At 39.8% G+C, this 14,864-nt stretch overlaps 2 protein-coding genes and 1 long non-coding RNA gene across 9 annotated transcripts in view; 2 read left to right on the top strand and 1 right to left on the bottom strand.

Annotated features, from left to right (window-relative positions):
- Window positions 1–1,703: 1,703 nt before the first annotated feature.
- Window positions 1,704–3,384, top strand: srp9 (signal recognition particle 9). The gene is made up of 3 exons (XM_077711533.1): window positions 1,704–2,102; window positions 2,226–2,294; window positions 2,854–3,384. Exons 1-3 carry the CDS (start codon window positions 2,031–2,033, stop codon window positions 2,971–2,973), a joined length of 261 nt encoding a protein of 86 aa, XP_077567659.1. The 5' UTR covers window positions 1,704–2,030; the 3' UTR covers window positions 2,974–3,384.
- A 345-nt stretch (window positions 3,385–3,729) lies between these two features.
- Window positions 3,730–14,418, top strand: ephx1 (epoxide hydrolase 1, microsomal (xenobiotic)). 6 transcript variants are annotated; one of them, XR_013325115.1, is made up of 11 exons: window positions 3,730–3,849; window positions 5,294–5,481; window positions 5,588–5,768; window positions 5,834–6,052; window positions 6,174–6,303; window positions 7,948–8,162; window positions 9,556–9,664; window positions 9,855–9,974; window positions 12,099–12,314; window positions 13,782–13,847; window positions 14,107–14,418. XR_013325115.1 is itself a non-coding variant. In XM_077711502.1 (11 exons), the coding sequence occupies exons 2-9, from the start codon at window positions 5,299–5,301 to the stop codon at window positions 12,307–12,309; spliced, it is 1,368 nt and encodes a 455-aa protein (XP_077567628.1). In that variant the 5' UTR covers window positions 3,730–3,849; window positions 5,294–5,298; the 3' UTR covers window positions 12,310–12,312; window positions 13,819–13,847; window positions 14,107–14,418. The 6 variants fall into 6 exon arrangements, 4 of the variants coding, with proteins under 4 accessions (XP_077567628.1, XP_077567630.1, XP_077567626.1 ...); XR_013325116.1 differs by having other exon boundaries at window positions 14,078–14,418; XM_077711502.1 differs by having other exon boundaries at window positions 12,099–12,312; window positions 13,819–13,847.
- The window catches only part of LOC144192419 (uncharacterized), a 97,626-nt gene continuing 96,009 nt past the window's right edge, over window positions 13,248–14,864 (bottom strand). For both annotated transcript variants that reach the window (XR_013325117.1, XR_013325118.1), the window contains one exon: window positions 13,248–14,197. This is a non-coding gene — a long non-coding RNA (uncharacterized LOC144192419). The remainder of the gene's footprint in view (window positions 14,198–14,864) is intronic.

Below are 14,864 nucleotides of genomic sequence, written 5' to 3'. Positions count from 1 at the left end.
CCAAAGAGGCTAGGTGGGTTCTCCTTCCCATTGGCTCACCACCGGTGGGAGGGGCCAAAGAGGTTGGGTGCACAGACAGTTGGGCGGCAGCCAAATGAGGGCTCCTTGCGATTGAATCTTCAATTGGTTAACCCTGGTAGAAAAGAGGGTTAGTCAATAATGAACACCATGTTCAAGCATAAGGATGTCCATAAGTGCAATTGGCACCACGACACCCTCTGCCGCTGTTCGATGATCGACTGTGTCATCAGACTTGCAGCTGCATGTCTTGGATACTCGGGTGAAGAGAGGGGTGGAGCTGTAAACCGATCATCACCTGGGTGTGAGTTGTTTCTGATGATGGGGGAAGATGGTGCTATAGCCCACCAGACCTAAATGTTTTGTGAGCGTCTGCTGGGAATGCCTGGTAGAGTCCCCTGTCAGAAAGAGTGAGTCCGGGTGGACCATGTTCTGCGCCTCCATTTCTGTGGCGGCAGACTGTCTTGAGATCCTTCAGGATGATGTGGCTGGGAAGAGGGTAGTCTGAGGTTCCCTAATGAAGCTGCTGTCCATTCTTTCATTCATTTTCCGAGCCACTTTTCCTCATAAGAAAATTAATTGGGGGGGCGGGGGGGGGGGGCGGACTTGTTCTTTAAAGGGTTAAAGGTCTTTGGTGCGGCGGCCCAGTGGATGAGGGGTTAGTGTGTCGGCCTAACAGTGGGGGACCGGAGTTAAAATCCAGGTCAGTCCACCTTGTGGAGTTTGTTCTTCGTGGGCCAGTGTGGGTTTTCTCTGGATACTCCGGTTTCCTCCCACATTTCATAGAAATGCATGGTAGGCTGATTGGACACTATAAATTGCCCGTATGAATTAGTGTGGGCGTGTAAGATTGTTTGACTTCTTGCGATTGGCTGGTCCAACGTCAGCTGGGTTAGGCTACAGCACCGCTCACGACCCTAGTGAGGATAACGCTTTTAAATAGCAGTCGTGGTGAATGCCTACCAATGTTTTTTGTGATATTTTTTTCTGGTGGTAATTTATTTAGCGTTTTACACTGCCCCCTGGGGGATGTTACAAGTAATGGTCAAACATCTTCCCATTTGCAACACCGTTTATCATCGTCAGGGTCACGTGGTGCTATATTGGTTACAGTCACATAGAGACACAACACACCAAGGGCTCAAAATTACGCCACCACCGAGTTAGAATCGATTTAACACTGCCCGGATTGAAGTCAGGCAAAATAACCAGTGCTCCATTGGGTTGGCAAATGTTCAAACCTGAACGCTATAGAAGTAGTGCTCTGAGATAAATATTCCCCAGAACAGGTATTGTATTATTGTACAGTATCGTATTTCATTCTAAATGTACAACACTTTCCGCTGTGTTCTTGAATTATTTTTAAGCAAGTGTTTCATCATGTCATTGGCAGGGAAGATCATATAAACTGAGGTAAGTGCCACTATTAAAAAAAAACTAAACCAAGTATTGTAACTATTTCAAGTATTCAGTAAAATGAATACAATGTGACGTACTATCTGAAAAACCAAGCTCTTGAACTCAACTATGTAATCTTATGTGACTCGAATGGCCCTGTCCTCAAACTAAACAACGAGAGACAACAGCGGTCTTAATTAATACACAACTCGCATGAGTAATCTAATTACATATATATGATATTTATGTTTCCGCTTCTCATTGCCTTATTACTTCCGTTCGCATCAACCTGTCGAACGAAATGAATAGACATTATTTGTCACATTTTTCTTGTTCAACGTCCATATATTCATTTTAAACGGGATGAGTATGATAAATTATTCATACTTAAAAGAAAACACGTAATTGTTGTTCTAATTCATGTTTGGCTCGTCCTTCAAACTAAAAGTTATTTTTAATTTGAAAGAACAACCCGGAACTAGAACATTTGTCACACACGTCTTGTTTGGCTGGTTTCACGTTGTTGCTGATGTGGTTTTCTGAAGCTAACACAGCTGTTCCTCCTATTCTCCCCAATTGTTCGATATAAAACGCATTTTGCATCTTCAGTAATAATGCCTTATTTCCAGACTTGGGAAGAGTTTGCCCGTGCAGCCGAAAAACTATATCTGACGGATCCCATGAAGGTAAAATAACATCTGTATACATGAGTTTCAGACTAGCCACATAGCGTTTAGCCTTGCATCTTGTTAGCACGTACATCTTACTGATTCATTTTCATTAAGAGTTTTCTTATGTTTCCATTTTAGGTCAGAGTGGTAATCAAGTACAGACACTGCGATGGCAAAATGTGCATTAAAGTAACTGACAATTTCATGGTAAGCTGCAAAAAAAACGGTGTAATGCCAGGGCCACTTGGACATTCGTCCCTAAGTTTCATATCATTCAAATCAAGACTTGACATTACCAACAAATCACGTTTAAAAATACTCATTTTATGGATGTCGGTGACCAAGTTTATATGGTTTATAAGTTTATTTATGGAAAATACTTTTCAAAACAATTTGTTTGCATTTTGGTGCTTCACAACTTAAAAAAGCTTGTTTTATTTTGATATTTATTATGATTTTACTGTTACCTATACTCTATATAAATCGGGTGGACAAGAGACAATTGGGTGTAGAACTACATCGTCCAACTTAATATATTCTCAGGGTATCGTATCGGGTCTCCCCCTGTATTGGCAGATTTCAAAAAATCGGGCGACTCGGACTCTGAGTCAGAGACTAAATTATGTGATCGGGACATCCCTACAAACAACCGTACAATTCAAGATATTGAAGATCAGTTGCATCCTTTCGGTCATTTTAAATTAACAATAAAAGAATACTCTTCTGATCCCCACTGTTCAAATTTCTCTTGACTTTCCCTCTTCAGTGTTTACAGTACAAGACAGACCAGGCACAGGATGTGAAGAAGATTGAGAAGCTGCATGGGAAACTGATGAGACTGATGGTGTCCAAAGAGACGCACAGTGCCGCTATGGAGACGGACTAGAGTGGTCCTTTTGGATTTCTTGGACTGAGTTTAATGTGGTTGTTGTGAGCGCAGCACAGAACCACTTGAGTGGGACTGATGGAGAGTCAGAAAAAGAAGTAATAGGGGAGAAAGGAGCTGGATACAAACATGTATATTCTTTATAGTCAGAGATGGGATTTCTATATGCGATCTGTACATTAACCTCAGGATTTTGAATTAATAGTCTGAAAATTATCTTGCTTCTCTACGCATGACATTGGATCACTTCTATGTGTAAGAATGTGAAGATGGGAAAAATAAGAGTTATGTCTTTATTTGAAATGGAGAAATGTTCTGCTTATTTAGCAGCTTTGACTTATTTGTTTTTGTTTAGATGAGCTGTCTTTCATTTTTAATTTTAGTATTATCAATGAAGCCTCTTTACAAAGATTTCTAGTTTGAATTTCACTTTGTTGGCTCTTCTTTTTTTTCCTCATTTTTGGACATAACTGAAGATAGACTTTGATTTTCTTACATACCTCGACATTTTCTATTGCATTTGCTAACGATTATGTCTTCAATAAACATTCATTTAGTCCAGTACAAAAAGTATTATTTTGTATATTTTCTAATCAACCCCCTTAATCCAAATTATTTTTTTCAATGGAATTTTGATGTTTTAGAAACCATTGGCGTCAATATTTTAATTTTCTTAAAACAAATACATTCTGCAGAAGAATATTGCACCTTTTGTATTGGTTCTCGTATAACTGAAGTAGGACTACATTTCCCATCATGCACTTCAGGATTTGCCATGCTAAAGGTTCGCGTTCACTTCGGTTGCAGAGGAAACTGACTTGCTCGAAGCCGCCGAAGGATTGTAACTTCGCCTGTATTGCGGTAACACAAGAACAGGTAAAATATATTACATTCCCAGTTTAATTGGGACGTGAACTATGATTCAAAAGTACTATGATTCAAAAGTAAAGAGTAACGCACGGATAAATTTGTCACGTGTCATCTAACAATTATGAAACAAGACTGATTTTGATTATAACCATATCCATTAACTTTTGCCTGGTGTGCCTAAGTGACGTAACTCGTGTTAGGATGGTGATGGGACATTACTTTATTCTTGTAACACCTCAGTGCCATGAAATTAATTTTATAATTATGATTTGATTTTCAAAGTGTATATATTCGCATATATGTTCATTAACATGAATATGTTCATGAATATATGCTGTCCCTTATCGCATACGTAGTTTTCATTTTCTGAACTGATTTATCCTCATTAGGGTCGCTGGGGGTGCTGGAGCCTATCCCAGCTGACTTTGGGCCAGAGGGGGTGGACCCCCTTAATTGGTGGCCAGCCGGTCGCAGGGCACAAGGAGACGGATCACCATCCACTCTCACACTTATACATAGAGGCAATTTATAGTGCCCAATCAGCCTGCTGTTCATGTATTTGGAATGTGGGAAGAAACCGGAATACCCGGAGAAAACCCAAGCAAGCTCAGGGAGAACATTGCATACGTAATGTTAATCTAATTTGCAAGGCAAGCTCTTGTTTTACTACAAAGTTCTGCTACGAATACTGATCGAGGTTTGCAGACTTGTCTGACCATTGTTGCATTGGTGTTAATCGCCAAACTCCTAATGTTGACAATGTCCTTTTGGCCGTGCACATTTTTTTTTAGAGAGGACCCTGCTCATGCCTGTTCTTTATAAAGGGGGCCTCTCTGCTGGAACGAACGCAACACATATTTTTGTTTTGACTTGGCTCCCACATTTTTCAGTTAACTCGTGACCTGCCTGTTAAGCCCCAGATTTAAATTGTTTTGTTGTGAGTCCAGCATTCAAATAGCATTCTGTTGACATATACTATTGTATTGTGCATACAGCCTCCCATTACATTTATACCTTGAGAGACAAGCTTAATACGTTCCGGGACCGAGCTCGTATATCAATTTACTCGTATCTCAAATAAACTTTTCCCATTGAAATGGAACTAAATACAAATTAATTCATTCCCACCCTCTGAAAAAACAAAAGCAAAATTGTAAACAACATATTACAATGGAAAAAAAAAAAAAATATATATATATATATATATATATATATATATATATATATATATATATATATATATATATATATATATATATATATAATTCTAATATTTAATAAATACACTTCTTGATAGTTGTACTTATGTTTATTGTTTTTTTTTTTTTTATAAGCGTGAAAACATGTAGTATGGTAGTGATAATAGGGGATATCCTACTTTGCCCACAATATCCACGATATTCGAGGGATTACTGTATACACATCTCCTAAATCCGTTCTCCCTCTCCAGGAAGTATGTTCATAGAAGTTTTAATTGGTCTGGTGGTTGGAGGAGTGATCTTCCTGCTCGTGCTTAGAAGAAGAAACCATGTTTTGAAAACACAGGATGGTTGGTGGGGGGTCGGTCCAGTCCCTGATGGCGAGCTGGACGCCAGAATTTATCCTTTCAAGGTCACCACTAGCGAAGAAGAGCTGGAGGTAATGGATTTTCTTTTGTCATTGTCATCTTTATAGCAGGAGCCTTCCTCAGTAGGGAATTAAGAACATGTTTTTGAGAATCTGTACCAATATAACATTCATTCAGGACCTGAACAGAAGAATGGACCAAACACGTGCAGTTCCCTCACTAGAAGACAGTCAATTCCATTATGGTTTTAATTCGGAATACTTGGGGAAAGTCATTTCTTACTGGAGGAATGACTTTGACTGGAGGCGACAAGTGAACAAACTCAACCAGTATCCTCACTTCAAAACCAACATTGAAGGTTTGTTTGTTCCCGCAACTGACACACAAAGACAATTCATCTTACTAACTGGCTTCTGATTTCAGGCATAGATGTTCACTATGTCCATGTGAAACCAAAATGGGTACCCGAAGGGACCAATCCCATTCCTTTAATAATGGTTCATGGGTGGCCTGGCTCCTTTTATGAATTTTATGGGACAATCCCTTTGCTAACGGAGCCATCAGACCCCCAAAACCTCGTGTTTGAGGTAGTGTGCCCGTCCATACCTGGCTACGCCTACTCGGAAGCACCGCATAAAAAAGGTAGATCTAAAAATATTCTTAGCATTAATATTCATGCTATCAAGGTCAAGTATTGCATTGAAGAATCACTGCTCTTTTTTCCCCCATTATGATGACATTTCCTTATGTGCATTTGGAACAGGGTTTGATTCCATTTGCGCTGCTCACATCTTCCTCAAACTGATGAGACGTCTGGGCTTTCAACAGTTCTATGCTCACGGAGGAGACTGGGGCTGGCTTGTCACCACTAACATGGCTCAACTGGAACCCAAGTATGGTATTATCCCCCGCAATAGACAGTGATTGTGTTAAGAATAAAGGAAAACAATTAGGGTCAGATGAACAGTGTTCCCTTGCTACTTCGTGCTTCAGCTATCGCGGACTCAGAGCTTCGCAGATTTTTTTCAGGAAAAAAATTAATAAAAAATTTAAAGACATTAAATTAAAATTATAAATTACATCATTTTACAAGAGGTGGAAACAAAATATTCAATAAGAATTAGTAATTGCATCAAAAAAGGCCAAAGAAATGGTCAATAACATGGTGAGAGTTCAGGTATCGCATTGATGACGTCATGGCTGTTTACAGGCGCATCTTCACCGCCCAAAAAAACAATGTTCACAACTACCAATAACAATGTTTCTTACGTGCAAAAAAACTGCAGAAGATCCTCCATCCGGACTACTATGATGTTTTTGCTTAGTGGTGCTTTTGTGCACGTGTTACACGTTTCTTTAAGCATTTTTGAAGGGGCACGCCTACTTCGCGGAAAAGCAGCTATTGCGGGGGGTTCCGGTCCCCATTAACCGCGATAACCGAGGGAACACTGTATTTACATTTTGGCTTGACATTACTCACTACAAATTACATTTGGGAGGAGACTGGCCAGTAAAGTTAAGATTTTGTAGCATGATGATGGCAACACAGCATCAGGTTTAGAAAATGTCATTTTCTGAAATTCATCATGTAGCGTCAAGAGTAAATAATTCAATTACGAATCTGACTTACCGTATTTATTCGAGTATAACACACCTAATTTAGTTTTAAATAAATGGATGCGCATTATGCTCAAATCAGTACCGTATGTTATGAATAAATGTTTTTTCATGGCGACATGTGTAAACCGGTGTGTTATACTCGAATAAACGATGAGTCCATTGTATATTACGCAAAATACCCTTCTGTCCACGAGGTGTCACTGTTGGCTTCAAGTCTCTGTGCTTTGGCACGTTAGCCGTACGATGAGAAATCCTCCAAAATGCTATTTTTATAGACCCATTTACATGTTGCTTAGCATTCCTTTTTCTTACTTATTCGTTTCCAAAAGATAGGCAAACAAAACTAGAATTTTCACAGTGCTAGTTAACAACAATTCTTTGCAATTTGTGCACCTAAGAATAGGAGTTCAAACACATGCATTTACATGGTTAATTTAGAAACAATTTAACTAATGAGCTCTCAATGAAGAAACATCAAATTAATTTTGTATTTGATGTTAATGAAAGTGCCAAAAACTTGAAATGACTGTAGTTTCATGAAGAATTGTAGAATTATAGCAATAAACTAGCATGAGTTTTTGGAGGGGCCAAAATAACAGATCTAGATTCCTGGTCTCTTGGCCTGCTCCTCCTACTCTTGGAACCATCTCACTTTTGACATCACCGCAACCATCTTATTCATAACTTAGCCATAACCTGTTCCTTTATGTTACAACCCATTTAAAACATTACATATGCGTATGGATTTTGTTGAATTAGAATCTATTTAAATTTTGAAAGTTTACTCGCCACCCAATTTATGTCCGTCAAATTGTTTATTAATGTTGACTTCCATGTTTTGCAGTAGCTGTAGAAAACCAAATACCAGCAAGAATCATCTTAATATTATAATCTTCTCTAATGTTTATTCTCCATAGGACAGTCAAAGGCTTGCATGTGAACTTTGCACCACCTTCCAAACCTGGGCTGTCCATGACTTTATCAATTTTGCTTGGCCGTCACTTCCCAAACCTATTCGGCTTCACCAGTGTGGACATTGAACGTCTCTACCCATGCATGGAAAAATTATTGGTGGAGTCTATTAAGGAGTCTGGCTACATGCACATCCAGGCCACCAAACCCGACACTGTGGGTAAGAACCAAGCACAAACAGCAGACAGTATTGCCCCTAATGATTTAGTAATCTTATTTTTCAGCATTAGGCAGACTGGAAGTTATGACTAGAGATCCTAAGACTCCTAGAGTCCCAAATCCGATCATGATCGTAAATCGGGCTCCATCACGTCTTTTTCAGAGGATCAAAATGGGGTAAAAAAAGATTGGGGGTTAGAAATGTTTTAAATTATCTTTTAACTCTTTGGTGGCCATTGAAACTGTCAAACTGGATTGGCCGTCTATTGCCCTCAAAGGCCTGTCCGGACATTTGGTCGCTGGTCTTTTGGTCGCCGGTCTTTTGGTCGCCGGTCTTTTGGTCGCCGGTCTTTTGGTCGCCGGTCCTTTGGTCGCCGGTCCTTTGGTCCCGGTCTTTTGGTCGCCGGTCTTTTGGCCGCGGCCCTTTAGGGTACGGGCTAGGGCTACCATTGTTTTTCCCCTTAATTTTGCAGTGATTTAATGCAAAAAATCCAATCTGTACGTCTGGAGCTCGTAGATATTTTATGCGAGGGAGATGGGGCGAGAAAGACGTAGCGATGGTGTTTTCATAAGCGGCTTCTTGCATACTCGACCACTTGGCGGCTGCAACGGGTACCATTACGTATGCCCGCATCTCAAATTTGTCTTGTATCTCAAGACAAACATTTCCTCTGAATTTTCCTCGTATCTCAAATTTCTCCTTTGATGTGACACTTGTATGTCAAGGTATTACTGTAGTTTGCTTTGCTCGCGAATCAGTCATCTGTTATACATTCTTCCCTTCACATTTCGGTTTAGTGAATTTTCCCAGTGCGATAAAATCCAAACTGGCCTTTACAAAAATCAATATTGAAGTATGTATTTTTATTTTTCCCATGCAAAGATAGGAGAGGCCTGGTGTATCAGTTATTGCAGATTTACGTGATATTCAGTTTTATTTTAATCAATCATCAATTTACATGATCATGAAAACAGGACGAGAGTTACCTGAATTTACTATAGTGTAGTAATGACAGTTTAATTAATGGTATATTATAGTTGAGATATAAAACGTAGTAACATTACTACCAGATTTATTTGGGGATAACCCGCACATGTGTATAACGGGGCGGCCTTGTGGAGCCAGTGGTTATTGCGTCGGTCTCACAGCTCTGGGGTGTTGGGTTCAAATTCATGTCATGTGCATCTGTGTGGAGTTTGCATGTTGAAATGCGGGGTGTTGAAATGTCTGTCCCTTGGCCTAAAAAAAGTCTCTAAGTCCAGCTCTGTTTCTGAGGTATAACACCGGGACTCCATATCAGCAATTCTTCAAAATCATGTTACTCGATTCGCATGCAAAAATATGGGATTGGAACATCCTGTCATTATCTATTCTAATAGTGTTTCTTCCTTAGGCCGAGGGCTGAATGATTCACCAGTGGGTCTGGCTGCATACATGCTGGAGAAGTTCTCCACGTGGACCAGTCAAGATTTCAGAAACCTGGAGGACGGAGGTCTCACCAGGTAGAAAGAATTAGAAATAAAAAGAGAGCGTACCAAGATGGTGTCATTACGAATTTACAATACCATATCCAAGTTTCAGATTTTATGTTTGCTTGACTTGTGTTAAACAAATGTACAAGTAATAAAAAAAATGCCCTGGCTTGAAGAAAATGACACGATGGGGATATGTATGTCTCTGTGTGACTTAAAGGAAGTTCTCTCTGGATGACCTGCTGACGAATGTTATGATCTACTGGACATCTGGATGCATGATTCCTTCTATGAGGTTTTATAAGGAAAACTTCTCCCGCCTCGACTCTCCCCACATCAAGTGAGTTAACAGACCCATAGCATGATGATGGTCAGTTTTTTTTTTTATTAACGTGCTATCTTTATGAATATACTTTTTCTTTTTTCAGAAAAAAATATATTTGCTTTTACTAACATTAAAAGCCAGAAATCTGAAAAATAGGTTCCGGTTCCTTTTACAGGCTAATCACACCCACCAAAATGAAATTCTCTTCATTTATGCCTTTCCATAAAGTAAATATCTCTCACTCGTTAATTCACAATATTACACCTGTCAACCCTGGCCAATTGCTCCCTATATAAATAATTGCATTTGTTCTTATTTTATTGATGATAAACCTTACGAACACAATGTGGCACCTATTTACTCAATGCAAGACAGAAAATGTAGAACAGGGGTGGCCAACCAGTCAGAGACCAAGAGCCACATTTTTTACTGTGTTACCGCAAAGAGCCACATTTTTTACTGTGTTACCGCAAAGAGCCACATCACACAGATTTATTGTAAATGTCACACACCAGCATAGTAATGACATAAATTGACTCCTACAGTAATAACAGCACAGGCCAGTCATTATCAACAATGAACATTGTGTGCACTCTCTCACACAGATAAACTCTCAGTTCAACCAAGTCCACAAACAAAAATATAATAATTTACAATAGCGTTTTTCTTTTACTATGCATGTTACTTAGTGGGACTTCTGTCATAAAATCAGAGCCTATTTTTGCGCAACATTCGCTCCTTGTGAGCTGTCATTTATTATGAATGGCTTTTAACTAGCGCGCCCACCACGTGGGTGTACACCTCGCTCTCCTATTGGCTGCTCTCGGCTGAGCACACTCGCCTTGGTCTGCCTCGCAGGGGGTGTGGCTTTTTCAGCCGACGCTCGATCTTTGGGATACTTTTTGTGTGCGCAACGCCGTTCATTGTCGCTTCTGGTTCACGGGAGCTCTCCCACTCTGTTAAAAACGTTTACTCAAATGACCTTGCTCCTACTGGGAAACTTTGAGGCATTTTCATCCCAAGCACATGCGCATTGGACAAAAATACCGTATTGAACTCAAGCGAAGCGCACACGCAAATAAAACACAAATACAAACTTTGATATGGACGTAAGAGCCGCATGAAACCGGGCAAAGAGCCGCATGCGGCTCGCGAGCCGCGGGTTGGCCACCCCTGATGTAGAATATAAACAAATATTACTATATAATAACTGTGTAAACAAGGTTATTTTATTGACCACATTAACAACAAATAATTATTTCCCCACAAAATGAAGTGTTGCTTATTATAAATAGCAGTGCATGATTTTGCTGAACTAATCTGCTGTACAGATGGTTTACTGTAACAGGAACTGTCACAATTTAGTTTAATTTGCAACAAACATGTCAGTGTATCAACTCCCATCATACCTTGAAATAAGGGTTTAATGCATTCCGGGACTGAGCTTGTATGTCGATTTACTCGTGTCTCAAATGAGCGTTTCCCATAGAAATGAATGTAAAACAAATTCATACGTTCTAACCCTCTGAAAAAACATCAAAAAAGAGTATATTGGATTGGAAAAACATTTTTATTTGTTCTAATTCGCCATCTATCAACAGAGTAACAAATAACTAGTGGTTATAATGATTAATAGTACTAAGATTAGACATATTTTGCGGAGGGGAGAGTGTGAGATAGACTTTTTGCATGGAAACCCGCTTGTAACATAACATAAAAAAGTTTAAATTAACTTGTGTTACGATACAGAAAAACTCAAAAATACATTTAATCTAACCTTACCCTAAACTTAATTCTAATTTAGTTTTAAAGAAGGTAAAAAAAAAAAACAACCTTTCCACTCGCAGGTTGGCTCTATTTGCCCCGCCTCCACCCTGACTTCTACCCGGCAACACCAAGTGTTAATAGATCATGGAAGACTTGTATGTAAAAACTTGTCACATCCACAAAGTTGCAACGTCACCACGATGTTCTGGGCTACTAAGCAATATGAAAATGCTCACCTAGTAACAAAACATTATAATATAAGTGGCTCTAAAGAAATATTAAATACTAGTAAATGGACATTGCAAGTCACTTGTCGACATGAATTCTTTACATTTCTTGTGTTTAAATGGCTATGATGTATTATTTTCCCAGGATACCAGTGTCCGTGCCTACTGGGTTTGCATGCTTCCCTAATGAGCTGATGCACACTCCAAAGATGTGGGTCCGTCAGAAATTCCATAATCTTCTCACCTACACATACATGGCTCGTGGGGGCCATTTTGCTGCCATGGAAGAACCTCAGCTGATGGTTGAGGATATTAACAACTTCATCAAGAAAGTGGAGAATATGAAAGCAAATTAGCAGGTACTCATAAGATAATGTCAATATTAGTGAGTAATATTAGTGTACAGTGTTCCCTCGGTTATTGCGGTTAATGGGGACCGGGACCACCCGCATTAAGTGAATTTCTGCGAAGTAGGGATGCCCCTTCAAAAATGCTTTTTAATTTAATTTATTTTACCCCCCCCCCCCCTGTATACAGTAAACCATATAGAATACGGGTAGTGAAATTCATGTTATAACAAAAAAAACTGTAAAATATGTTGTCTCAATGTAATATTTGTATATTTCCCCCCCCCCAAAAACGCAAAGCTCTGAACCGCGAAGTAGCGAGGGGGCACTGTATACCAATTTACCAGAGCCTTTAAAAATTAAACAATAATTGGACTCCAATTATTGGAGTGCACATTTTCAGCTTTATGATGTTAACCAAAAAATACTGTATTTACTGTTTACATTTAGTAAATACAAAGAGTCGCTCTAAATTTTCATTGACTGGTTAAAATAGTAGGCGAGTAGGGAGATTGGTTAGCGCGTCGGTCTCACAGTTTTGGGGTCCTGTTTTCAAATCCAGGTCACGTCCACCTGTGTGGAGTTTGCATGTTGCCTGCATGGGTTTCCTCCAGGTACTCAGGTTTACTCCCACATTCCAAAAACATGCATGGTAGGCTGATTGGACATCCTAAATTGCCCCTAGAATGCCTGGTTGTCCGTCTCCTTGTGCCCTGCAATCGGCCGGCCACCCATACAGGGAGTCCTCCACCTCATTTATCTTCATTAAGGTTGTGGGGGGTGCTGGAGCCTATCCCAGCTGACTCCAGGCCAGAGGCAGGGGACTCCCTGTATCGGTGGCCAGCCAATTGCAGGGCACAAGGAGACTGACAACCATTCACCCTCACACTCATTCCTATGGGCAATTTAAAGTGTCCAATCAGCCTACCCTGCATGTTTTTGGAATGTGGGAGGAAACCAGAGTACCTGGAGAAATCCCACGCAGTCCCGGAGAGAACATGCAAACTCCACACAGGTGGATCAACCTGGACTTGAACCCAAGACGCCACACCTGTGAGGCAGAAGCATTAACGCCTCACCCGACTGGGCGCCCCTATTTAATATTATATAAATACATATTCTTATTAATATTATTTGAATATATGACTATTATTAACATTATATAAATATATGATTATTATTAACATTATATAAATATATGACTATTACTAACATTATTTAAATATGATTATTATTAACATTATATAAATATTGGATTGGATAACTTTATATATGGTATAATAATATATGGTCATTATTAATATTTCATATATATGTAAGACTTTTTTTGCAGTTAAATTACTGGTTGCCAGAGCAGTAATTTTTTCTTCAGTTTTTCTAACTCGACCCTATGACTGAGAGACTAATATGAATGCATTGAATGGATTGTAACAGTTTGAAAGTGAAAATGTCTTGTGTGTGTTTATTCTCCCCCTACTGGTGTTTATGGTTTCTACCTTCCTCTGAGCCTCCCACCAGCCTTGCAGGCCAGCAGCTGCAGATGGAAGGTCAGTGGGTGTTATTTTGTTGACAGCACAGAGAAGGCACCACTCATCTCTCCTGATATCGCACCATCCATAATGCCTTAAAGTTGCAATACATACTTAGAATATGTCAGTAGTACTTACTATGCAAATTCCTGCCCTCTTCCTTTTTCCTTCACATCTCTTATAATTGGGAGCATTATCTATAAATGTGCTTTTGTTGTTGTTTTTTTGTACTATCTTCACATGACCAGTTCCTTATTTGCCACTTTTTCCCGAAAAGCTCCACACCTCCTCCGGCTTTCTTGCAGCCAAAACTCTGCCTCCTCGTCTGGTCCGGGATTGACTTAAACACACCATCCAACTGCAAGAGACTGATGAATTCCACAGTTCTAAACAGCCACCTGGACAATCTGTTCATCCACCCCGTGTCTGGCATCCTGCCCGCCCACACTATACTACACTAATATGTCTGTTTGACTGCCCAGCTTTATTTTGAGATAATGAATCACTTGATGCAACGGTTTATCTTGACTGCATTTATATATTTTTTGTTGCAATTTATCAATAAATGATATAACAATGTCTAAAAATATTTAATGAATCTGCCACAAATTATTTCCCCCCACTATGCATTACTATCACCATTAAAAACCATTCCATCTCATCTAATTTTCCGAATCGCTTCATCCTCATTAATCGCGGGGGTGCTGTAGCCTATACAAGCTGATCGAAGGGAACAAGGAGATGGGCAACCATTTAAACACACACCCATACCTAGGGGCAATTTAGACTGTCCAATCAGCCTGCCATGCATGTCTTTGGAATATGGGAGGAAACTGGAGTACCTGGAGGAAACCCACACAGGCCCGGGGAGAACATACAAACTCCACACGTTACCTGGATTTGAACCCAGAACCCTAGAGCTGTGAGGTTGATGCGCAAACCACTTCCCATTAGTTGGAGTACTCAGTTTTGAATATTTATGAGCAATTGTTACAGAATGGCAGCCCGGCAGGGAGAGTGGTTAGCGTGTCAGCC

The sequence above is a fragment of the Stigmatopora nigra genome, unplaced genomic scaffold (genome assembly GCF_051989575.1).
Source record: "Stigmatopora nigra isolate UIUO_SnigA unplaced genomic scaffold, RoL_Snig_1.1 HiC_scaffold_26, whole genome shotgun sequence".
Taxonomy (NCBI): Eukaryota; Metazoa; Chordata; class Actinopteri; order Syngnathiformes; family Syngnathidae; genus Stigmatopora; species Stigmatopora nigra.
This window is presented reverse-complemented; position numbering and strand designations above follow the sequence as displayed.